The sequence below is a fragment of the Trachypithecus francoisi genome, unplaced genomic scaffold (assembly GCF_009764315.1).
Source record: "Trachypithecus francoisi isolate TF-2019V2 unplaced genomic scaffold, Tfra_2.0 Lachesis_group0, whole genome shotgun sequence".
Taxonomy (NCBI): Eukaryota; Metazoa; Chordata; class Mammalia; order Primates; family Cercopithecidae; genus Trachypithecus; species Trachypithecus francoisi.
The window spans coordinates 65424048-65450783 of NW_022681453.1; the positions used below are offsets into that span (position 1 = coordinate 65424048).

At 38.9% G+C, this 26736-nt stretch overlaps 1 protein-coding gene across 3 annotated transcripts in view; it reads left to right on the forward strand.

The window, feature by feature from the left end:
- HACD2 (3-hydroxyacyl-CoA dehydratase 2) overlaps nt 1-26736 on the forward strand; it is a 94644-nt gene that overhangs the window by 25706 nt on the left and 42202 nt on the right. Inside the window, exon 1 of one of the 3 annotated variants that reach the window (XM_033211004.1) lies at nt 10489-10872. The exons of the other annotated variants lie outside the window; for them this stretch is intronic. Within the exon in view, the coding sequence (XP_033066895.1) occupies nt 10860-10872 (13 nt within the window). The 5' untranslated portion in view covers nt 10489-10859. Of the gene's footprint in view, nt 1-10488; nt 10873-26736 lie in introns of those variants that run through there. 3 annotated transcript variants of the gene reach the window in all.

The following is a 26736-nucleotide window of genomic DNA, read 5'->3' on the forward strand; positions in this document are numbered from 1 at the left end:
AGGCTCACCCCTGGAGAGCCGCCTGGGAAGATTGGAGGCCTGGGTGGGAGGTTGCCAAAACCAACCTTCTCCTCCTTTGCAATTAATTCTGCCTTTGTCATTTATTCAAATACAATAGTTTTCCAGCATCCTGACAATGGAGCGCTAAAGGTCAAGGCCATAAGTGGCCATCTTCTAACTTTAATCTTTCTCAAATCAGTTGCCAGACCAGCTTAGTAGCCTCCCTCTGCCTTGGCTCTGGTTCATTCTGTTGCCTTCTGATCAAATGTTCCCTGCTCCCCTCCAGACAAGGAGAGAATAAGATGCACCTGCATCTTGTGCTCCTGACACACAAAACTTCAGCCCTGTTCTCTGAATAAATCCTGCTTTTTCACACCTCCATAATTTTGTACATATGGTTTCCTTGGCCTGGAACACCAAGCTCTGTTAGTTGTTCCCTGCTCTGTGTCAATGTAACTGAGATGAAGGAAAGAAAGAGAGAAATAGAGCATGCTCATTTGTAGCCTAAAGAGCCTGAGCAGGGAGGGTGGAAGACTTACCCAGGTATACACCACCTGATACCTCGCACTGTGCAATCACTCAGTGAGCAGCACCCAAGTATGAGGCAAAAACAATCCCCGAGGATTTCTGTGCCTAGTTGGAGTTTAGAAGGGAAAGCTACGAAGAGAGCCCAGATCAGGGAATTTTATCCTATGCTGTCCCTGCAGGAACAACTAAGTGTTTCTTTTGAATGGAAACCTATTACTGAGACATTAAGGTGCCTTCCCTATAAGATAATACTAGCTGGCTGTCCAGTCCATCAGAAATAAACCCAGGGCACACCCTGTTGGAAACATTACTAGTCGTTTGACAAGTCAGGCATCTTCCATCTGGGCCTAGTTTTCACATGTGAAAAACAAGGGTGTTGGACTGAATACATGACGATCTGTATCATTCCTTACAGCTGCTTGTTCTGAAATTCTGTGAACCTGTAAATGTGATGTTGCTTCAGAAATGAATGTCAGTGATCTGAGTTGTAAAAGTGATCTGAGTGATGTAAAAGGAGGATATGCTAGATGTTTAAATGTGCCGAAGTATGAGTGTTTGGAAATTCATTTCAAGTACAGTAGTTCTACTACTTTTTTCCCTGTAGATAAATTTTGAAAGTCCCATCAGAATACAGAATTGAGAGAGGACGCACACACGCATGTTTTCTGTAACAGACGTTACTATGGTCACCACTAGATGGCACCCTTGTATTAGTAAGGAGATTTTTCTCTTAGAACGGGCTTCGGGATGACTTCTAATAAAAATAGATAGTAATGAGTCAATAGCTGAAACTGAGGAATGAGCAAGTTAACCAGAGGAAATAGAAATGGATGTTTTTCTATCACTGTCTGATGACTTGATCCATAAGATTCGAGGTAAGGAAAAGCTGGAGCTTTCAACATTGCCCTGAGGGAGATTATTTTATAAATATTTCTTAATTGTAAAGCATATGATGCCTTTAAATCCAAGATGAGTATGATTTGCTTGATGAAAAGGGGTGCCATATTTCAGCAGTTCTTTGGTGCGATGGTTTGTGTTAGTCTGAAGTCAACCTTCCATCTATTCTTAGCTTCAAAAGCAAGGTTAGTCCTGCAAAGTTGGAAACACCAAGTAGTTACTAAGTTGAGTAAATCCCGTTGAACCAAAAAGTGAAAGCTTGAGTCATCTTTTAACCAAGGAATCATTTGATTTATGCTTCTGTGGCAGGAGTTGAATGGTTACAATGTGTTAAAAGGGAGCAAGAAAGCTTCGGAATATTTGTAAAAATTTGTATGACTGTGGTATGTCATTTTTATAGTTCTATTTCCTTTTCTTGGGAGATGATTTTTTTTCTCTTCATTCACTGTAAACATCTTTCCATTAACTTTTAAAAATGTGTTTTTTTTTTTAGAGCAGTTTCAGGTTCACAGCAAAATTGAGAGGAAGGTACAGACATGTCCCATACGCCCCCTTACACCACACGTGCGTAGTCCGCCATTATCAACATCCCCAACCAGAGTAGTACATTTGTTACGATTGATTAATGTACATTGACACATCATTATTGTCCAAAGCCCATAGTTCACTCTTAGTGTTGTACAATCGTTGGGTTTGGACAAATTTATAGTGACATATATCTAACATTATACTGTCATACAGAGTGTTTTCACTGTCTTAAAAATCTTCTGTGCTCTACCTGTTCATCCCCGAAATCCCTGGAAGCCATTTATCTTTTCACTGTCTCCATAGTTTTGCCTTTTCCAGAATGTCATACAGTATGCAGCCTTTTCAGACTGACTTCTTTGACTTAGTAATACATGTTTAAGTTTCCTCCGTGTCTTTTCATGGCTTGATAGCCCATTTCATTTTAGCATTGAATAATACTCTGTTGTCTAGATACACCACAATTTACCCATTCTCCTAGCAGAGGACATCTTGGTTGCTACCAGGTTTTCCCAATTATGAATAAAGCTGCTATGAACATTTGTGTGCAGGTTTTTATGCGGATGCAAGTTTTCAACTCCTTTGATTGCTGGATTATATGCTAAGGGTATGTTTAGTTTTGTAAGAATCTGCCAAACAGTCTTCCAAAGTGTCTGTACTGTTTTGCTTTCCCAAGAGTAGTGAATGAGAGTTTCTTACTCTACATCCTCTGCCGCATTTGGTGGTGTCAGTGCTCTGGATTTTGACCCTTCTAATAGGTGTGTAGTGGTGTATTGATTATACATGACATAGAGCATCTTTTAATATGCTTATTTGCATCTGTAGGTCTTCTTTGATGAGGTGTTTTGTTGTTGTTGTTGTTTGTTTGTTTTTTTGAGACAGTCTCACTCTGTCACCTGGAGTGCAATGGAACAATCATAGCTCACTGTAGCCTTGAACTCCTGGGCTCAAGTGATCCTCCTGCCCCAGCCTTCCGAGTAACTGGGACTACAGGTGTGAGCCACCATGCCCTGCTAAATTTTAAAATTTTTTGTAGAGACGGGATCTTGCTATGTTTCTCAGGCTGGTCTTGAACTCTTGGCCTCAAGTGATCCTCCCACCTCAGCCTGGTAAAGTATCTTTTAAGGCAGCAGTCCCCAACCTCTTTGGTACCAGGGACTGGTTTCATGGAAGACATTTTTTCCATGCATTGGGGGTAAGAGGAGGGGGTGGTTTTGGGATGAAATTGTTTCATTTTAGATCATCGGGCATTAGATTCTCGTAAGGAGCACTCAGCCTAGATCCCTTGAATGCAGTTCGCAATAGGGTTCGTGCTCCTATGAGAATCTTAACACTGCTGCTGATCTGACAGGAGGTGGAGCTCAGGTGGTGCTGCTCACTCATCTGCTGCTCTCCTGCTGTGCAGCCCAGGGACTGGGGAACTCTATTTTAAGGTCTTTGTAAGTTTAGAATAACAGTCCTTTGTCAGATATTCTCTTTTGCAGATATTTTCTCCTGGTCTGAATCTTGCTGAATCTTGTCTTTTCATTCTCTTTACAGTATCTTTTGCAGAGCAGAATTTTTTTTTTTTTTGAGACATAGTCTTGCTGTGTCACCCAGGATGGAGTGCAGTGGCATGATCTCGGCTCACTGCAAGCTCCGCCTCCCGGGTTTACGCCATTCTCCTGCCTCAGCCTCCTGAGTAGCTGGGACTACAGGCACCTGCCACCATGCCCCGCTAATTTTGTTTGGAATTTTTAGTAGAGACAGGGTTTCACCGTGTTAGCCAGGATGGTCTCGATCTCCTGACCTTGTGATCTGCCCACCTCAACCTCCCAAAGTGCTGGGATTACAGGCATGAGCCACTGCGCCCGGCCAGAGCAGACGTTTTTAATGTTAGTCAAGTCTAGTTTGCCGGTTTGTTGGACTTCAGACATTCCAATAGGTGTGTAGTGGTGGTTGTTGTTTTAATTTTTATTTCTCTAATGACAAATGCTATGGCACATCTTTTCATATGCTCATTTGTCATCTTTTGGGGCAAGGTGTCTATTCAGGTCTTCTCATTTTTCAGTTGGATTGTTTTCTTGTTGAGATTTAAGAATTCTTTCTATATTTTGGATACAAATTCTTTATCAGACAGGTGTTTAGCAAATATTTTATCTTGCTCTGGGGCTTGTCTTTTGATTCTCTTAATAGTGTCTTTGAGGAAGCACAGATTTTTAAATTTAATAATGTACAGCTTAACCAGATTTCCCTTTCATGGATTGTGCTTTGGTATTGTGTCTAAAAACTTGTTACTGTAGATATTTCGATTACCCTGATTTGATCTTTACACATTACATGAATATATCAAAATATCACGTGTACCCTGAAAATATGCACATCTATTGTATATCAATTTTTATAAATATTTATTTAGAGACAGGGTCTCTCTCTGTCACCCAGGCTGGAGTGCAATGTCATGATCATGGCTCACTGCAGCTTTGATCCACAGGGCTCAAGTGATCCTCCCACCTCAGCTTCCCAAGCAGCTGGGACTACAGGTGCACACCACCACACTTGGCTAGTTTTTGTGCTTTTTGTAGAGATGGGACTTCTCCGTGTCGCAAGGGGATGGTCTTGAACTCCTGGGATCAATAGATCTGCCTGCCTTGGCCTCCCGAAGTGCTGGAATTACAGGCATGAGCCACTGCACCCGGCCTCAATTTATTTTTCATAGAGATGGGGTCTTGCTGTGTTGCCCACACCAGTTTCAAACTCCTGGCCTCAGGTGATCTTCCCACCTCAGTCTGTGATCCATTTTGAGTTAATTTTTGTGAAAGGTGTCAGGTCTGTGTCTAGTTTTATGGGTTTTTTTAACATATAGTCATCCAGTTGTTTGGCACCCTTTGTTGAAAAGTCTTTTATTTCTCCATTTAGTTGTCTTTATGCCATTGTAAAAGATCAATTATTGCTGGATCTATTTCTGGCCCATCTGTTCTATTGTTGTGTGTGTTTATTATTTTGCCAATACCAGGGCTACCTTGATTATAAGTCTTAAAATCTGGTAGTAGAAGTCCTCTAACTTTATTCCTTCTTTTTTCAGTTTCGTATGGGTCTTTTGCCTTTCCATATAAACTTTGGAATCTTTTTGTCAACATCTACAAAATAGCTTCCTGGGATTTTGAGTGGAATTGTGTTGAACCCATAGAGCAAGTCGGGAATAATTGACATCTTAACAATAATGAATCTTTCAATCCACAGGCATGCAGTATTTCTCCACTTATTTAGATCTTGGATTTCTTTTATCGTTGTTTTGCAGTTTTTCACATAGCAATTCTCTGTTTTGTTAGATTTATATGTGTTTTCATTTGGTGTTAGTATAAATGGTATTTTTTTAACTTTGAAATTTTAGTGGTTCATTGCTAGTATAGAAAAAGGCAATTGACTTTCATATATTGACCTTATATCCTGTGACCTTGCTATACTTGCTTGTTAGTTCTAGGATTTTGTGTGTGTATGTTTGTAGATTCTTTGAGATCTTCCATATAGATAATCATGTCATCTTTGAACAAAGATTTATTTCTTCCTTTTCAATTTATTTACCTTTTATTTCTTTTTCTTGTCTAACTGCACTGGCTAGGACTTCCAGTATGACTTTCTTCATATTCTTTTTTTTTTTTTTTTTTTTTTTTTGAGACGGAGTCTCACTCTGTCGCCCAGGCTGGAGCGCAGTGGTCGGATCTCAGCTCACTGCAAGCTCCGCCTCCCGGGTTTACGCCATTCTCCTGCCTCAGCCTCCCGAGTAGCTGGGACTACAGGCGCCCGCCACCTCGCCCGGCTAGTTTTTTGTATTTTTTTTAGTAGAGACGGGGTTTCACCGTGTTAGCCAGGATGTTCTCGATCTCCTGCCCTCGTGATCCGCCCATCTCGGCCTCCCAAAGTGCTGGGATTACAGGCTTGAGCCACCGCGCCCGGCCTCTTCATATTCTTTACTCAATAAGATAGAATTGTTCCCAGCTCAGTTTTCTCCCCAACCAATTTTGAAGGCATGTACACTTTCTACTTCATTTTTACTATCAGGGTATAAAATTCAATGTCTTTTTTTTTTTTTTTTAAGTTCTTCTATATCCTTACTTATTTTTTGTCTGCTCGACCTGTCTTGCACTTAGAATGATAATGTTGTCAGCATCTCTAATTATTAATGTGTTTCTAATTTTCCTTGCATCTTCTATAGCATTTGCTTTAGCAGAAGTTGTTGCTATGTTATTTGATGCATAGATATTTATAACTGTTATTTCTTCATTGTCAGTTGTGGCTTTGGCATTTTAAAAAGTCTTTGTCAGATTTAATGCTTTTTTTGTCTTAAATCTTACTTTATCTGAATCAAAATCATGATCCCCTACTTTCTTTTGGTTTCTATTTGCCTGATATGCCCTTGTATGTTCTTTTATTTTGTGTCCCTTAATTAATCATTTTAATATTAGCATAGAGTTGGGTTTTGTTTTGTGAGCCAGTTTGAAAATCTTTCATATAATGGGTGAGGTAAGCCCATTCATAGTTTTTGATATGACAGATATGTTTATCTTACTCTGTTATGTTATGATTGCTACATACTCTGTTATGTTTGCTGTATTTGGCTACCTGATGTGTTTTCTTTATTTTCTTTCTTTATTTTTTTTTTTTCAAGAGATCGGGTCTCGCTGTGTGGCCCAGGCTGGAGTGCAGTGGCTATTCACAGAAGTGATCATATCACACTTTAGCCTTGGACTCCTGGGCTCAAGCAATTCTCCTGCCTCAGCTTCTCAAGCATCTGGGACTACAGATGTGTATCACCATGTCCAGCTACTGAAACGTCTTTATATCTTTTTAAATGCCCTTAGTCCTCTGTTTTCTTATTTAATTTTTTACTCTCAAGCTTGTCAGTTTTTAAAGGTTGTCTTTTAACTCCCACCTATTGCCAATACAACAGTAAGCTTATTCTACTTTCCTCTTTCCCTTCTCCCATTTTAAACTTATGTTATTTTTAGCTTGTCAGAACATATAACATTTATATATTATTATTTTGCCCTATCCCAACCTTCGTTTTAGTCTTAAGACCACATTTAAATATATTAACTGTTCACTGTCTGTCCTTTTGCCCAAATTTCTCATCACTTTTTAGTTGGATGAAGCTCATTCTCTAGTAGTGTCAGGAACTGTGACATATTAGAGATGTTACCTTACTCACAAGCTAGTAAGTTTGCTTGTTAGCGTTTCATGGATCCTGACAGAAAACATGAGACTGTTGGGCCAGATTCCAATATATTGCCATATTACTCATGGCAGAAACAATAGCCAGAACACCCTCTTCATTTGCATCAGTTCTCTATGTCCCACAAGTCCCATGGGGATGACACATTTGTGTCTAGATGAATATCTAGATATGCAGTGGTTTGTGTTAGAACACTTGAGGAATCTAGTGTTTTTATAGTAAACAAAAGCTCTTTGGGAATCAATGCTACCTTATGCCTCCAGGTTGCTCCTTGAAAACACAAGCCTGCGAAATGACCTGGGAAAAGAGCAGTCAGGATCTTGCCTTTTTGGCATACGTAGTAGGAATTAGCAGGAATGCCCAGGGCCCATGGCAGAATGCCTCTCCCCAAAAGAAGAGTCCCAAGAAGGGCTGTGAGCATAGTATTCTCTGAGTCCATCCATGTTTAAGACGTTTTCTGTAGCCTTGATATTTAAAGGACTGATTTGCTAGATACAAAATCCTTAGTTGACTTTTTCTTCTCTTAAATTTCTTGAAAGTGCTGCTCCATTCTCACCTTGTTTTTATGTTCCCGTTGGGGAGTCTGATGGAGAACCTAATTGTCTTGATTATGTGGTCTTTTTATCATAAAACTCTTTTGAGATGTGTGGTCTTTTTATCATAAAACTCCGAGGTCTTTCTCTGTCTCTCTCTGTAAATACACATACTTTTTAAAGTCTAATAGTTTTACTAGGATATGCCTCAATTGAGCTTTAAAGGGTGATTTTCCCAGGTACCCAGTAGGCCCTTTCAATATGTAGATTTGGGCTTTCTTTTGTTTCTGAAAGTGTTATTAGACTATAGTTTTAAATTTTAGTTCTGTTTCATTGTTTTGTTTCTCTTTTAATTTAGGGATTCCAAACATGTGTGTTGGATCTTCTTTGCCTCCTTCCCTTTCAACTACTTTATCGCTGATCTGTCTTTGTTTATCATATTTTCATTCTCATGGTTATTTTGCTTTTATTATTCGATTTTCTTTATTACATTTTTATTTGAATCTGTTCTCCTTTGGGCACTTTGATATTTAGTCTTCATTTCAGATATAATTTTATCTTTTTCTTTTTTTTACTGAATTCAATCAGTTTTTCTTTCAGTTCTGCCCACTTTTAGTCCACTTCTATTTTCAGTTTTTGAATTGATTAAACATATATTTTTTCATAGCCCAAATGCCTATTTAAGGATATTTAATTCAGTTATTGTGTTAAAGTTTCCTTTGTGATTATTTTTTTGGAGGGCATTTTCATTAGCCGAAATGTTTTGATCTTCTTTTTCTATTGTCTCCTGAAAATGGTTTTGTGTAGTTGTAAACTACTTGCATCTGTTCCTTTTGTAGACAGGATTGGAAGTTTGGGTTGGTTTATAAGATCCCTAGTTTGCAAACTCTGTAATCCTTAAATGCAGTGAAGTATAGTCTCTTTAGTGGATGGCTTTTTGCTTGAAGAGGTCAGTGGGGGAGGAATTACATGCCCCTGATTGTTTTACCTCGCCTTTGTGTTACAGGAATCTAAATTTCCTCCTGCCTCTTTCTCTTTCCCGATCCAGTCACTAGAGGGCACCTCCTCTCCCTTCTTTTTTACTCATTTCTTCCTGAGAAGCAATGCCTTTTTCAGAATGCCATAGCATCCCACAGATTCTTTCTCTTCCCTGTGGTTAGTGCTCCAAATAAGATGTTTTTCAGTGTTTTTATAATTAAGGTAGACTGTCTCTTTCAGGGATGATTTTGGCTTAGATTTAGGCCTTCTGGTCTGTTCTTCTCTCTTCCATGCCATTTTCCCAAATTCTCCTCACTTTCCACAAAGATTTGCAGTGGGACCTCAGGAGACAGCTGTGCTTGGAATTTGCTGTTTATTGTTTTTACTTATAGGTGTATTGAGTCTGTGTAGTCTGTGTCAGTTAATTGTGCTGAAGATGTGGTGGGGTTTGTATGCTTGTATTTGTTACTGTTGATCTGTATAGATTTTCAGAGTTCACATATTCAGCTATGTAGATATATTGTGATTTTTAACCAGTGCTCTATTTGTTAAATATGTTGGTGGTTTTAAAGTGTGCAGATTATAACTATACTTGTAGCTTAATGTTTATACAGCTGTGATTAATCTCTGGATAAATTTCCGGAAATAGATCAAAAGTTATATATTCCAGAACTTTTACTAATATAGATTTCCCAGTGTCACTCCAGAAAACCCACAAGTATTTATTATTAATTTTTCTTTTTTTTTTCTTTTTTTGAGACAGAGTCTCACTCTGTCGCCCAGGCTGGAATGCAATGGCACGATCTTGGCTTACTGCAGCTTCCGCCTCTCAGGTTCAAGGGATTCTCCTGCTTCAGCCTCCTGAGTAGCTGGGATTACAGGCACCCGCCACCAAGCCTGGCTAATTTTTGTATTTTTTTTCTAGTAGAGATGGGAATTCACCATGTTGGCCAGGCTGGTCTTGAACTCCTGACTTCCAGTAATCCACCCACCTTGGCCTCCCAAAGTGCTGGGATTACAAGTGTGAGCCACCGCGCCGGACCTATATTATTTATCGGGTTTCTGCTGGGTGGCAGGTGTGGCACTGACAAAGCACTGAGGATACAAAACTCAGTCCAACCCATGCCTGCCCTTAAGCCCAGGAGGTAAACATGAAGCACAGAGGGACAGTGTGACAAATGTTTCGCCCAAAGGGTAAGTTCAAAGAGGTATACGAACACAGAAGGAAGGCCGTAGGGCTTTCTGGAACCCTTTTCCATTATAAACAAGGTCACCTGTGTCCTCCCAGAGTACGAACATCCACAGTTTCTTACCTTACTGAAAACCTGACTCTCCTTGAAGACAGAGCCACCCTTGCTGCCACTCAAGGTGAGTCAGGCTGTTCACTCTGCCCACCCACCAGTCTCTCTCCTAGCTCTCATCCTGCGCCTTAGGCACCTGCAGTTGTCCTGAGATTCCCTCACGGATTCTTCTTTCTCCCTGCATCCCGCAAATGGTGCTCCATGGGCTCTGGCCCATAATCTTTCTCTTTCCCTCCACAGTCTCCCTGTGTGGTCCCACTGTACCTTCCCACGGCTTCAGTGGCTCCCACGTGCCACTCTGGGCCACATCCTTCTCCTGCGTCTCTGTCCCAACTGCCCACCTGGACATCTCCACATGGTTCCTCTGCAGGCATCACAGACTCAGCATGTGCAAAAGCCACCTCATCATTGTTCCCTGACCTGCTTTTCTCTGTACTCTGGATCTGCTAGTTGCACTACCAGTTTCCACCTCGTTTCTAATCAGGAACCTGGGGCGTCAGCCTTTGTCTTCTTCACCATTTGCCCTCTGCTTCTCTATCTCTTTTCCTTTCAGGGAACATCATTTCTCTGCCACTTTGTGTTTCTATTCTTTAAAACAAAAAACAAAACCTCTTTTGCCTTCATCCCCTACTTTAAATCTCCCCTTTTCTCTTCCCTCTTGCCTTTTCTTTCTCTGTATTTTTCTAGCCACTTCATTGTTGCTCATTTTCTCCATTTCTCTTTTTCCTCTTGCTTCTCTAGTGGTTCCTTCTCATTCCCTGTTCACACTCTCCCGAGTCCTCACTGCCCAGATACCAATCTTGATCTTGTTCCTGTTCTTTTTCCTTTAGGGGATTTGAGTTTGGATGGGACAGCTTGAGTCTGGCCATTTGTAAAGCCTGGGGCATGGGAGAATGGGGTAAGCAAAGTATCAAATACCTTTTTTTTTTTTTAAATGTAGAAATAGGGTCTCACTATGTTGCCCAGGCTGGTCTGGAGCTCCTGGCCTCAATTAATTCTCCTGCGTCAGCCTCCCAAAGTGTTGGGATTACAGCCTTATATACTTCTAGACTAAAATCCAACTTACTGTTTTCTCTTTCCCTTCTACACCAAGAGGTAGGCCAGTATTTGTCCTCTGAGCATACCTGGATTCCCAAATGACAACTCTGGGGCGCCTTGAAGACTACAGTTATAATTTTGGGGCAGACCATCAGAAATCCTCAAACCTGATCAAAGATACCTGAATGATCAGGAAGGAGGGCTTTAGAGGTATGTCAGTGTGCAAGCAGCAGCTGATCTTTGTGGTGTTTTTGTTGCTGTTGTTGTTGTTTTTGGAGACAGGGTCTTGCTCTGTCACCCAGGTTTGAGTGCAGTGGTGTGATCACAGCTCACTGCAGCCTCAACTTCCCAGGTTCAACCAATCTTCCCACCTCAGCCTCCCGAGCAGATGTGACCACAAGTGCATGCCACCACGCCCAGCTAATGTTTGTATTTTTGGTAGAGACGGGGTTTCGTTTTGTTGCCCAGACTGGTCTCAAACTCCTGAGCTCGAGAAATGTGCCTGCCTTGACTTCCCAAAGTACTGGGATTACAGACATGACCCACCGCTCCCAGCCCTGATCTTGGTGCTTTTCACGGTGGCTTTTCTTCACAGCCTTCTTGAGATGCGGTTCGTCTTTATCACTTATCACACTGTAGCCTTGAGAAGTATGACTAATAACTTCAGGAGGCAGTTGAGTTCAATAAGGAGTATTTTGAACTCCTAAATTGTTCTGTTAATGACGGTTGCTCAGAAAGGAGTCAAGGTCTATAAATAATGGCAGGTTAGCACCTTGAATAGACAGCTTGTTCTTATAGATTTTTGGAGGTGGAATATATTGTTTTTTTATTGACTTAAAAAAGCAAGTATGTGACAATTTAAGGTAGGAATAATCTTTTAACCTTAATATACTTCTTGTTTAATTTTAATAAAGTAAGTAGGGTAGAATTTCAGATATTAATTAGTTCTATTCATAATACTTTTGAAGGGACATAAAGGATATGTTGTTCCACCCTTCTGCAATGGTCAAAATGGTATTGCTTCCAGAGAGTGAACAAACATATGAGATCATTAAGTGATTACACAATTTATAGCTTATCTAAATATGATTTGATATTGAAAATTTTGGGCTGGGCACGGTAGCTCATGCCTATAACCCCAGCACTTTGGGAGGCCAAAGCTGGAGGATCACTTGAGCCCAGGAGTTCAAGACCAACCTGGGCAACATAGTGAGGCCCTATATATGCAAAAAATCAAAGAATTTAGCCAGGTGTGGTGACACACACCTGTGGTTCCAGCTGCTCAGAGAGGCTGAGTCAGGAGGATTGCTCGAGTCCAGGAGGTGGAGGCTGCAGTGAGCTGTGACTGTACCATTTTACTTTAGCCTAAGTGGCACAGTGAGACCCCATCTCAAAAAAAAAAAAAAGGAAGTCTGGCTCTGATAAAAAGTTCTGCCTGTAGTAATCTATTTTTGGAGAGTAGTAGTAGTAGTTTTCTATTGATACATTAAAACATATCTTACAACTTAGTTGCTTAAAACAAAATGTTTCCCATCTCTCAGTTTCTGTGGGTCAGGAATTTGGGAGGGGTTTAGTTGAGTAGTTCTGGCCCTGTCTCTCATGCAGTTGCAGTCAAAGTGTTGGCTAGGACTGTAGTCATCTGCAGAGTGGACTAGAACTGGGGGATGGCTGTTGACAGGGGGTCCTGGCTCCTCACGACATGCTGAGTGTCCCTCGTGACATAGCAGCTGATTTGCCTCAAGGAGGAGAAGAGGCCTAAGAGAGGGCAAGGAAGAAGCTGCAGTGCCTTTTATGATCCAGTCTCTTAAGTCACATACCATTACTTCGGCTTGTTTTCTATTTGCTAGAAGCAAGTTACTAAGCCCACATCACACCCTAGCGGAGGAGAATTAGGCTGTGCCTTGTGAAATGGAGGACTGTCAGAGAGTTCATGGACGTATGGTTAGCACCACTCACCACAGGCTTGTTTTTCCTAATTTTTTTCTTCCTAGGTTGAAGGTGGTACTGCTTAGTAGTTAAGAGCATGATTCTGACGCCAGACTGCCTGGCTTTGATTCTGGTTCTTCCGCTTGCTTACTGTGTGCTTTAGTAAGTGAGTTGCCTTCTCTGGACCTCAGTTCCCTCGTGTATGCATTGAGGAAAATGGCACCTATCTCACAGAAGTGTGTGAGAAGTAAATTAATTAATATAAGTAAAGGATGTAGATCCGGGCCTGATGCATAGAATGCTCTTAATAGATGTCAACTTTTAGTGTTGTTATTGTCATTTGAACAGCAATATAGGCCAGTTTGTGTCTCCCTTTATTTCTTTGTAATCTGACGTAATGCTTGGTCTAACATATCCTGCCTCGTACAGGCTCTGGTCATCCTAGTAGGTCGTCCATGGTAGGAGCCAAGTGGGCTGATGACTCTCAGTGCAGACTCCATTTGTAGTTGTACAGCATGCTTGGGCTCTTAGCTTCTTGTTGATACATGGTAAGGAGTATCCCTTTCCCTTCCAGAACTCCCACTTGGAAAGGGCTTCCTCCTAAACTTGACAGGAACCTGCTCTGGGACCTGTGAGCTGTGTTCAGTGTTCTTCAGGTTCAGTCACACTTTCAGTCCATAAATATTTATGAAACTTGCTTGGAATTCAAAGCAAATTAATTCTTCACAGTACTTTATCTACTGTGAAGAATCAAGGGAAATACATATTTCCTAGCTCTTTAGAGTTTATTCACGTAACATTTCATCTTAGATCTGGGACTGATTGGCTTAGTTGATTAGAGTATAATGCTTATGGGTGGGAAATTTTTCCTTAAAATAATCTGTGTGGAGGAAGGCGATAATCACAATTCCAACCCTTTTAAAGGAAAATTATTTATTAAAGGGCAATCAACTATTTATAATAGTTAAGTACGTTCACTAAATACTGCATTTATATCTGGTAGATCTTGACCTAGCATTGAGTTGCCACATTCTTGGCTCTAGAAAGATGTTTTTAAAAGATGTTCATGAATACCACATGTCAAAATTGTAGGAGAAAGCAGATTTTTAAAATTTTTGGACATAATATACTGGTGAATTTTTTTAGATATGAACTCTGTTTTTTTTTTTTTTTTTTGAGACGGAGTCTCACTCTGTCGCCCAGGCTGGAGTGCAGTGGCCGGATCTCAGCTCACTGCAAGCTCCGCCTCCCGGGTTCACGCCATTCTCCTGCCTCAGCCTCCCGAGTAGCTGGGACTACAGGCGCCCGCCACCTCGCCCGGCTAGTTTTTTGTATTTTTTAGTAGAGACGGGGTTTCACTGTGTTAGCCAGGATGGTCTCGATCTCTTGACCTCGTGACCCGCCCGTCTGGGCCTCCCAAAGTGCTAGGATTACAGGCTTGAGCCACCACACCCAGCCATGAACTCTGTTTTATAGATGATTCAGAAGATTTTTTACCAGAAAAAAATTATTACACCAAATTTCCACCATATTTTTTCTTATTGATGTCATTAGTTTCCATGACTGGAAAGTGTACTTGAACTTGAAATGGCTTCTTTTAGAAGTGTTGCCTTGTCCTGCACTCTGTGATAGTTTGACTTATTTATTTATTTATTTTTTGAGACGGGGTTTTGCTCTATCGTCAGAATTCTGACTACTGTGGCTTTAATCAAATAGGGATTTAATTTTCCTGTATAACAAGAAGTCTGTCTTTCTGCTCTACTATCCTTAGTGTGGGACTTCTGTCTTTGTACTTGTAGTCTCATAGTTATAAGACGTCTATGATGAGATAATATGATGCCATGTTTACATTCCAAGCAGAAAGTGCAAGGCTTTCCAGAAACTTGGTTTATGTTTCCTTGGTCAGAACTGTGCTAGGTGGCTTCCTCAAGTTGCAAGGCATCCCAAGAAAGCCAATGTTTTAGCAGGGTACATTGCTAACCCAAATGAGATCAGTGTTCTGTTAGTGAGGCAGAAAGGGATGTTGTATAGTGGGTAAGCAACTGATATTGTCTGCCACAAGGGTTTGGATGGTTGCTCAAGTCCTGAGCTGATAGAGCAATCCATGAGTCCATCCACTTGGCAGTAGCACATAGTGATAGTACAGTACTCAGTGTAAGTAATGAATCGGCTCTATATCTTTAGTGTTGGAATCCAGAAGCAAAAACACAGAATAGTTTACCCCTAGGTAATATATGTGGTCATAAATCTCAGTAATGACCTTGTACGTGATCATGTTTTCCTCCCATCGAAGTCCTCATTAGTAATAAGGAGTATTGAATAAATAAACTCTTCTAAAAGTTGTTTCCATTTAGATTTTTTTATTATATTTGAGCCAGGCATGGTAGTTCATGCCTATAATCCCAGCACTTTGGGAGGCTGAGGCATGCAGATTGCTTGAGGTCAGGAGTTTGAGACCAGCCTGGGCAACATGGTGAAACCCCGTCTCTACTAAAATATAAAAGTTAGCTGGGCATGGTGGTGCACACCTGTAATCCCAACTACTTGGGAGACTGAGGCAGGAGAATCACTTGAACTCAGGAAGTGGAGGTTGCAGTGAGCTAAGATCGCACCACTGCACTCCAGGCTGAGTGACAAAGGGAGACTGTCTCAAAAAAAAAAAAAAGAGATATTTTTATTATATATATTTTTGGTAAAATGATTATAAATTAGTTGTATATGAAAATGATTGTTGTATGTTGTTTCAGTGGAAATCGTACCCATTTTTATTTTTAGTGGAATTGGCAATATGGTGGCTATTAAATCAAGTTGTGGTCTTTTTGTTAAAAGTAAAAAGACTTCTATTTCTATTTATTTATTTATTTATTTATTTTTATTGAGACTGAGTCTTGCTCTGTTGCCCACGCCGAAGTGCAGTGGCGTGATCTTTGCTCACTGCAACCTCTATCTCCTGGGTTCAGGCAATTCTCCTACCTTAGCCTCCTGAGTAGCTGGGATTACAGGCATGTGCCACCATGCACAGCTCATTTTTGTATTTTTAGTAGATATGGGGTTTCACCATGTTGACCAGGCCAGTCTCGAACTCCTGACCTCAAGTGATCCGCCGGCCTTGGCCTCCCAAAGTGCTGGGATTACAGGCGTGAGCCACTGCACCTGGCCAAAAGACTTTATTTCTAATATAAAGTAACACATACACATTGTTTTAAAAAAAAAAATCAATTAGTACCAAAGTAGTAAAGAAGAAGATAAAAAACACCCTTGATCCCATTACCCAGAAATAATTATATTGTTACCATCTTTTTTTTTTTTTTTTTTTTTTTTTGAGGCAGGGTCTTGCTTACTACAGCTTCGACCTCCTAAGCTCAAGCAATCCTCCCACGGAAGCCTCCCGAGTAGCTGGGACCACAAGCATGCACCACCACACGCTGCTAATTTTTGTATTTTTTGTAGAGACAGGGTTTGCCATGTTCCCCAGGCTGGTCTCAAACTCCTGAGCTCAAGCATTCCTCCTACCTCTGTTACCATCTTGAAATACATTTCTGTGCATTAAAAAAAATGGCATTTGAAATTTAGAAATTGTATTTGGAATTATTTGTGAACATAGTTCAGTATGAATTAGTATATTGGCTGAGGTATCTCTTGACATAAAAATTTGGAAAATTTTAGATAAATAATTCAATTTAAACCTTGAAAAAGTAAATAAAAGTTTACATTTGATTCCCATTATTTATAGCTGGAAACTTTTAAAGTAGCATTTCTGAAAAAACCTGACATTGATAAATTCTTATTTATTTTGATTTAGCTTCTAACAAGAAATAAAAGCTTTTTCTCTGAGCCTCGGATTTCCTTATTCCTTCTTGAGGCCATTTATTTATTTTGGGGCATGACAATGGAAATATCAGAATAATTGGAGACGATTGATATGAAAAAATACCTTTTTTTTTTTACAATGACCATTTAATGTTCTGTGTGGGTTGGGTCTTCTTGTACCTGAAAATTCATTTGCCTATCATTTTCAAGCTGCAGATAGATATATTCCACCTCTCCAGTTAAATTTAGCTGAGGAATTGTTAGGTGCGGGCTATAATTGCTCTTTCTCTTCTCTTCACTTTCCCAGCCTCTGCAGTACTTTGACAAGCTTCACTCCTCCTGCAAGCAGTGTTTTCAGTGTGTGTCTTTTATGTGCTGTCGACAGGCTCTTTCCATGTTCTGTAGGCCTCCTACTCGGGGAACGCCACCACTGCCACCACCCCCGTATTAGTACAGGGATGGGAAAGCAGAGCTGGGCAAAGTCATTTGTACTTTTAACATCTGTGTGAACAGCCCTCAAGAGGCCCTTTCTTTTATCCTTCTTGGATCTTTTGCCTGCACCCAGAGTTGTTACCCCCAAACAGTTCTTGGTGCCTTGATTATGGACTCAAGATTGAAAAAGCCAAGCTTTCCTAAAAGTATGGATGACAGAAAGGGAAAAAGACTGTAGTTTTCTATTTAAATACCACTTTAACATTACTTATTAGACAAATAAATTATAAATATAGCAATGGAATTCTCTTTAATAAAAAGAAAAAATGCCCCTATATGCTGCAATTCTGGTCAACAATTTTTATTTTTCTGTGTTTCCTTTTAGACCTGGTCTGTATGTATATCCAGTGTCTACATTATTATAATTCGAGTGGCTATCATTTGGATTTTGACAGTTTTTTTCCTTTAATGTGATTGTTTTTCCATTTTGTTACGTGATCCTTTATAGTGACACTTTAAATGAGTTTATTTTTTCAATAAGCAATTCATTCACATGGTATAAAATGCAAAAGCTATAAAAAGGTATGCAGTGGAAAGTGAGTCTCTCTCCCACCCCAGTGCCCTAGGCATCCAGTGCCCTTCCCCAGAGGTAACAGTTTGTCCTCATTTCTTGTGATATAACAATATTCTTTTTTTTTTTTTTTTTTTTTACTTTGATTCTTTCCCTTGATTTACCAGTTTTCAGGATAATGTGTTGGTTTCCCAGAATCCTCTAAAGAAGACTGCTGAAAGTGTGTAGGGTTTCTTTTTCCATGTAAAATGTGTTTTATTGTTTTTTCAAAAAAAGGTTCAGGGTTTAGTTTGAAATCGGACAGCAACATCTCTCATCCGTTGGTTGTCAAATTGGCTTCAGCTACCAATACTTCATTAACTCTAAAAGAAAATAACTTTCCATTTTGAGGGGGGAAAATCCAGTTTAAATTAGTTTTACATTGGTCTGTAATTTAAAACAGAGTGAGGGCTGGTGTCCTGTTGCTTTATACAGCCCTCCGTTCATACAGAACCTGGAATGTAATATTCCCACCTCACGCAGGCACTAATACTGACACATACACACACCCTCCCCCCAAACAACAAGAATCCGAGTGGGTCAAAGGGACAGTGAAGGTTTTCATTTTATTATTTTGTCGTCATAATCTCATAGATTTTAACATATTTGATGTGATTCCATCCATTTTAACGATTCTTTCTGATGCTAACATTAGCCCATTCTTGGCCAGTTGGAGCATCTTCAGATTCTCTTCTGAGTCCTTTTTGAAAGGACCCCAGTGATTTTTAATAATTTTCTGCTTTCTGGTATGACAGAATGGATTCGCTCATCTTGTATTCACTAATACTTCTAAATTACTGCAAAATGCCTAATAATGAGATGTATCATCATGTCTGTCTCGGTGAAGAACAGTTTGTTCTCATTTTTAAAATATTAGAAATAATTTTTCAACCAATGTCTGTGTCGATATATACATTCTTTAGTCTTTGGCTTATGGCCTTAGCATCTCTGTTGATAGATAGATGTTTTAGTCTTTGGTTTATGCCTTTAGCATACATCTTTATGTGTAATGACTAATTCAAAACATATGAATATTCTTTTAACTCTTAAATAATGTTACCAGTTTCAGTTCCCAAAGGATTGTGCCCATTTGCAAAATGTGAGTATAGTTGTTTCAACATAATACCAGCATTTGGGTATTATGATTCTTTTTCAATATTTACTAAGTTACTCATAGAAAAATCTAATAGTTTCTTTGATTCGCTTTATTGCTAATTGTGGAGTTGAATGTAATTCCATATGTTTGTTTATTCTGGCCATTTTTGTGTGTAGTGTCTATGTCCTTTGCTCATTTGCCTATTAACATATTGATTTTTTTTAAGATAAAAACAATTTGTATTCTTTGTATACTTTAAATGTTACTCTGTTGTCATATTGGTTGCAAGCATTTTACATTGTGAACATTTCAAACATCAGTTGCAAATATTTGATTTTGTCCTTTTAGTATAAAGACCATTAATTTACCTTCTTAGGGAGTGACCACCAAATGTTAAATGTAAATACCCATTTGTTGTATTGAACTATCTATGTAAGCTTGGCAAGTCACTTTACCTTCTCCCAACCTCACATCTATCACGTGTTGAATTGAACTTGATCTCTTGGATCCTTTCCAACTCTTGACAGCCAACATTTTCTTAGTAAAAAAGCACCATATTTAAATAACCCCAGCAGTTCCTTGCTCTCTTACATAGAGAATCTTTTCCATGGATGCCTTTTTTCACAACCTTCTAGTACAGTTAAATGTTATCTCCAGTCTTCTTTCCCTGCCTACACAGTTTGTTAGAACTCTGAAGAAGGAATATATTTCTTGGTTTGCTTAAGTGAAATCCTGTGATCGCTGGTTTAGTAGAGTCAAGAGAGAATGACTTACGACTTACTCTCTCAACCTTGTTGTTTATTAGATCTTGTGTTATTTCAAGAAAGTGGCTATTGGATTGGGTTTAGCTTTTTTTTTTTTTTTCGACAGAGTCTCACTTTGTCGCCCAGGCTGGAGTGCGGTGGCGCAATCTTGGCTCACTGCAACATCTGCCTCTCGGGCTCAAGCAATTCTCCTGCCTCAGCCTCCTGAGTAGCTGGGATTACAGGTGCATACCACCACACCTGGCTAATTTTTATATTTTTAGCAGAGATGGGGTTTCATCATGTTGGCCAGGCTGGTCTCAAACTCCTAACCTCAGGTGATCCACCCATCTCAGCCTCCCAAAGTGCTGGGATTACAGACATGAGCCATTGTACCCTGCTGGGTTTAGCTTTTTGAAAAGCTTTGCATAAACAAAATTTCAAAACTATATTGAAACAGTATTTGAAATACTAATTTTGTATTGAATTATACAATATCAATTTTGTATTGAGTATATTGAAACAGTAATAGAAATACTAATAAAGTGTTTTTTTAATCCAACATTCAAGGTACTTAAGGATTATTAGTATAAGTTAACAAAAATTGATGATATATATAATAGTTCAACTGTTTTTTAAAAGTTCAATTTTGTTTGACCCTGACAGTTTGACTAATTAAAAAAAAAAAAAAACTGTCTATGATGTGGTCTTGCTGGTGAAATACATATGAACCATTCATATTTCGAGGCTGTAATTAGTCTGGTCTAAAACACCTGGTGTTCTATAAACAATAAAAATAATAGGATGGGAATTTACTATTGGAATGCTAACTGTAATACAGAGATTTGATTGACTTATAATTGACTCACTGTGTCCTCTCGGAGAATGACGTCTGTTACCTTCACATTTTCATCTTTTTCAAAATGTGACACCCTTTTAAGTTATCTTCAGAAAGGAAATATGTGTCATTTATTTCATGTCTATATTTTGCTCTCATTCAGAGGTTAGACTTTCAGAGTGGAGACCTCAAAAGTAAGCAAGTGAGGAGGCTCTGAATGTTTAAGAAAGCTTTCAAAAAAGTCATTCCCTTAAGAGGTCTCTGGGCCCTCTCTTGAAACCAATTTATTATTTTTTAACCTCAATAAGTGGATGAGTAAGATGCTAGTGTGGGTATATGGACAGCTGGCCATCTGAAATGGAGGAAATAGAAGAGAAAATAAATAAAGAACATCCAGTGAACTAGAAGCCAGTACAGCAAATTCATTAATATATAGGAACACAGCTCAAAAAAAAAACAAGCACCGGGATTTTTTTTTCCTTTCTTTTCTTTTCTTTTCTTTTTTTTTTTTTTTTTGACAGGCTGTCTGTCCCCCAGGCTGGAGTGCAGTGGCATAATCATGGCTCACTGTAGCCTCAGACTCGGCTCAGTGATCCTTCCATCTCAGCCTCCTGAGTAGTTGGGATTACAGGTATGCATCATTATGCCTGTCTTTTTTTTTTTTTTTTTTAGTAGAGACAAGATCTCGCCATGTTGCCCAGGCTGGTCTCGAACTCGTGAACTCAAGTGATCCTCCTGAAGTGTTGGGTTTACAGGCGTGAGCCATCGCCTCCAGCCCAGGTTTTATTTCTTTCATGGACACTATGAATTGAACAACTGGATTATTTTCTCTCATTGTATTGGTTGTAAAGGAGTTCAGAACCAAGTTTGTGGTCCACCTTGAACAAGTGTACAGGCCCTCTCTGCATTTGTTTAGGTATTAATTTCTCTCATGATTTTAAGTTATTGTTTCTACCCTTATTTTCCCTGAGCCTAACTTCTGTCATACTTTTTTTAATTTTGTTTTTCTTTGAGACCGAGTCTCGCCCTGTCACCCAGGCTGGAGTGCAGTGGCGTGATCTCGGCTCACTGCAACCTTGTCCTCCTGGGTTCAAGTGATTCTTGTGCCCTAGCCTCCTGAGTAGCTGGGACTATAGGCACACACCACCATGCCCAGCTAATTTTTGTATTTTTAGTGGAAACAGGGTTTCACCATGTTGGCCAGGCTTGTCTGAAACTCCTGACCTCAAGTGATCTGTCTGCCTTGGCCTCCCAAAATGCTGGGATTACAGGCGTGAACCACTGAGCCCGGCCCCATATGTGTGTTTTATTATGTATTATAGTGCTCTTTCAGCTTTTCTTTCCAAGTTTTCTAAATACCAATGGGGAATATAGTTTCACCCCAGAAGGTTTTGAGAGTAAAGGCAAGGTAGCCTGCCATTAATGAAACACCTTTGGGTCCCCTTTTATCTATTTAATGTAAAAATCCCAAACTTTGGGATTTCCCCCAAAGTTTTCAGAGAAAATCAATATTCCATGAAGATATAATGATTATATATCCAATGGCTGTATCTTCTGAAGTAGAATTGCTTATATAGGGATAAAATTCCTATGAAAAAATTCCTTAAATTTAAATTACTCATACATCACAGTGCAACTTAGTATCGGCTCCTAGCATAGCACAGCTGCTTTATTCTCCAGTTGAAAGTGTTCATTCTTCCTTCATTTGAATGCCTTATGATATAATTGGCTCTCATTAAGGAACTATGTTGTATTAAAATTACATTATCCAAAGGGTAGTGTAAAGAACAGTAACATCACAATCATCATGCTGAGAGGCGAGGGAGCTAAGACCACCGTTCATTCTGGTGCACATATTCACGTCTTAAAATGCTGAGTGCAGTTGCCCGCACTAAGTTATTTTTCCATTCATTTTGTTTTGGTTGAGTTCATGTAGCTGAGTTTGAGTAAGTTGACCACTCACTAGTAGGATGTCACTGGATTGGACACCACTATTAACATCTTTTGGGTATGCACGCCCTAGTTTAAGAAGCACCTCTGTACTTAGTTTTGTCACTTAAATGGAAAAGATTTCAGTCTAGCCCCACACTTCTTACCAATGATGACACATGAAGTATCAATATACTTGATTTCTTATGTTTCTCCTTTAATATTCATTTCTGTTTCATTACAATTAAGCATGAATATATGTAGTAACACTATCCTTTTAGCACAAAGGAAGTATAGTGCCCTTTTAAAGTTTTGTACATATTTCAGAAATACCAACTTCAGGTAAATCCACAGAACTTATAAATACCATAGTTTTGCTGTTGGCTTCAGTCTAAGACAAATTTCTTTTGTCAAAACCCAGTAACCTAAATGTTATGTGAAATGTATTGAATATTGCTTTCTGGGGGTGGTCGGGAGCTGCAGCCCCAAGAGACATGGCCAGTTTTCTATGTTCTGGGAAAAAAGAAAAGAGAATTGCCCTCTGTCAGTTCTCTGAAAACACCAGCCATCCTCTTCCCCTGAGTCCCATTGTGTTTGAATCTGCTCCGGCTCCTGTTTTATATCCCATCCTCTATTTTGGTCAGAAATATTTTCTGTTACCCTGAGATTAGCTTGTACTCTAACACAAAGTAAGAAAATTTCTGTTTAAGATTAGAAGTGGTTCACTTTTAGAATTATCTTGTTGCTAGTGCCAAAAGTTTAATTTATTGTTAAGAATAATGATGTTTTTTAATTTTGAAAATTTAATTTGTGTTCTTTAAAAGTTTAGGCAATGTGGAAAAGTACAAAGTAGAGTTTAAAATTATTCTAAATTCTATCAGTAGAGCTAATCTTCATTAGTATTAGTTAAATGTCATTCCAGAGAGCATTCTCTTCACATATTTATTAATATGAGAAAGAAACAGTAGGTAGACAGACATAGCTTATACTATCATGAAAAAGACATTTTTTTGTTAAAAACATTGTTCATCAAAAATAAATTATAAAACTTTTTTTTACTGTGTGTGTGTGTGTGTATGTGTGTGTATTTGTTGTTTTGAGGTAGGGTCTCGCTCTCTCATCCAGGCTGGAGTGCAGTTGGTGCCATCATAGCTCAATGCAGCCTCAAACTCCTGAGTTCAGGCGTTCCTCCCACCTCAACCTGAGTAGCTGGGATTACGGACACACGCTACCATGCCCGGCTGTTTTTCTAAAAAATTTTTTGTAGATGTGGAGTCTCACTGTGTTATCCAGGCTGGTCTCAAACACCTGGACTCAAGTGATTGTCTCACATCAGCTTCCCAAAGCACCGGGATTGCCATGCCGGGCAACACTATTTACTAAAATATCTCCCTAAGAAAAAAGTTATGAAAATTCTGGATTCTAATTGTGTTTACCTGTATTTTCATTTTACATAACATCTCTTAACTCTATTAAGGATATTTAGGCAATACTTCTTAATACTATTAAGGAAATTAGTATCTCTTCCCTCTCTCCTATTTTTAAATTGTTACTAATTTATTGTTCATAGCATTTATAATATAGTCTATGACCATAATTACCGTAATTGTTTGGTCTTAATATTATATTTGAATGGATTTAGTGCCCACCATGGGCATTTTTATTATGACTTCTCCATTCCTGAGTTCTTTATTTTGATTTATTTCATTTGGCTGAGTTTCTGACAGCTTGTGTTTCTCAAGGTCACATAAACATTGTATGTGAAGTTCTTTCACATTTGGTGATGTCCACTTTTTGCCTTATTGTAATACTGAAATGACCTCTTGGGTGGGTATGATATCCTCGAACATACTCTCTTCGCCTCAGACCTTTATAGTGTTGCTCCACTGCCTTCTTACTTTGGGTGTTGCTGTGGAGAAGTCTAAACTCAGGCTGAGTTTTTACTACTTTGTAGGTAATTTTTTTGGTCTGGATCTCTGAAGTATTTTTTTTGTAACCAAGCAATTTCTCAGTTTTAGTCATTCACTATCAGTTGTTATGTGGAACAACTGTGTGTTCTTTCAGTGCAGATTTAGTTTTTTCATTTCAGGTTTCTGTTCCATGTGGCGTCCCCGACATTGGGGATAACAGTTATCCTTATGTTGGTTTGTCTTTGTTTTCCATAATATCTTCCAGTTGCCTTAATCTTTGACTTTCCCCCTGGATGCAATGGGCGATTTCCTTTTGTTTCCTTGTTTTCTTGTATTCCTTTTGTGTTGCTGCCATGTCTCTTCATCTTGCTGAAGTGTTAGCAGTTCTGTCCAGCAATTTTATTTGCTCTGACAGAGGTATTACCAAATTCTCCCTGCCTGCATTTCAGATTCAGCTGTTTTCCCCTCTGAGCTACAATTTAAGGATTTAAGTTTTTCTGTTTTACACATTTTTCTACACCTTGAGGACATGGGGGTACAGGTTACGAGAGTGTATGGTTATGAAAACATTATAAAGCCTCAGTCATTAAAATTTACGTATTGATATAGGAAGATCTTCAGGATAGATTTTAAAGGAAGAAAAGCAGGGTATAGAAGAATGTGTATAAAATGCTTCGTTTATATAAAAAATTGAAAAAAGAATGTATATAAATATGTCTTTATACATTCACCTACATATTTGCTTTATATACTTTATCTCTGAATGCTAGACAAGGAATTAATAATCGGTGACCTGTGGAAAAGGGACCTGGGCAGTGATGGGATTGGGAGGGAGAATTTTGTCTGTGTATCTTTTTATACTTCTTGAATCTTAAGCAACATGAATGAGCTATGTATTAAATATGTGGGCACTGCTTTCTGTTCTGAGATTTAATTGCCCTGTTGTAGGATTCCTCAACCCTGAAGGAAGCGTCCCTGGTTTCCATAGAGAATTTTGTATCAGTCTCCAACTCAATGTGGGGCCTGGAAGGCTCAGCGTGGATGAGGTGGCTCCTAGTTAGTCACTTCCCCCACTTCGCCATTGCTGTTCAGCCTCCAGTTCTGTCACACTCTAGCCAGAAATTTGTATTTCTCTCCAAATATGGCTCATTAATGAACATTCAGGATTTTGTTGAATCACCAATATTACTTTTGGGGGAAGAGACTGTGCCATAATCTTTTTTTTCCTAACATGTTTTAAAATACATGGCATTAAGTTGTACCTATTTCTTTTTGGTTGCTGCTGGTAATTTTTGTTGTTGATGCTGTTGTTGTGATCTAATGTTATTACTTTTGATTCAGTATATTTTGTATTTGGTTAGGGAGATTCTGTGATCTAATTTCTGTTGTTGCCATGTTAGCCTACTACGCGCATAGGCCGTATGGTCTACCTTGTTGCTTCTAGGCTATAAGCCTCTACAGCAGGTTACTGGACTGTACGGCAGTTGTAGCACTGTGGAAATTGTGTATCTATACATAGAAAAGGCACAGTGAAAGTATGGTATACAAGATTTAAAATGGCACTTGAATGGAGCTTGTAGGACTGGAAGTTGCTCTGGATGAATCATTGAGTGGTGAGGGAATGTGAAGGCCTAGGACATTGCTGTGCTCTACTGTAGACTTTATGAACCCTGTACACTTAGGCTACTAAATTTATAAAAAATATTTTTCTTTCTTCAATAATAAATTAACCTTAGCTTATTGTAACCTTCTTACTTTATAAGCTTAATTTTCTTTTTTTTTTATTTATTATTATACTTTAAGTTGTAGGGTACATGATATAAGCTTAATTTTCTTTTTTTTTTATTTATTATTATACTTTAAGTTGTAGGGTACATGATATAAGCTTAATTTTCTTTAACTTTTTTGCTTTTTGTAAAACTCTTAAAACACAAACACATTGTATAGCTCTACAGAAATACTTTACATCCTTATTCTGTAAGGTTTTTCCTATTTTTAATTTCTTTTTTTGCTCTTTAAAACTTTTTTGTTAAAAACGAAGACACACACACACACAAACCTACGTCTACATAGGGACAGGATCATCACTATCACTGTCTTCCGCCTCCACATCTTGTCTCACTGAAAGGTCTTCAGGGGCAGTAACACACATGGAGCTGCCATCTCCTGTAACAATGCCTTCTTCTGGAATACCTCCTGAAGGACCTACCAAAATCTGTTTTACACTTAACTTTTTTTTTAAGTAAGTAGGATTGTACTTTAAAGTAACAATGAAAATTATAGTAAATACATAAACCAGTTAGTCGCTTATTATCATTATCAAGTATTATGTACTGTATGTAATGTACTGTGCTATATTTTTATATGACTATTTTATATAATGTGCTATATTTTTATATGACTAGCAGCACAATAGATTTGTTTATACCA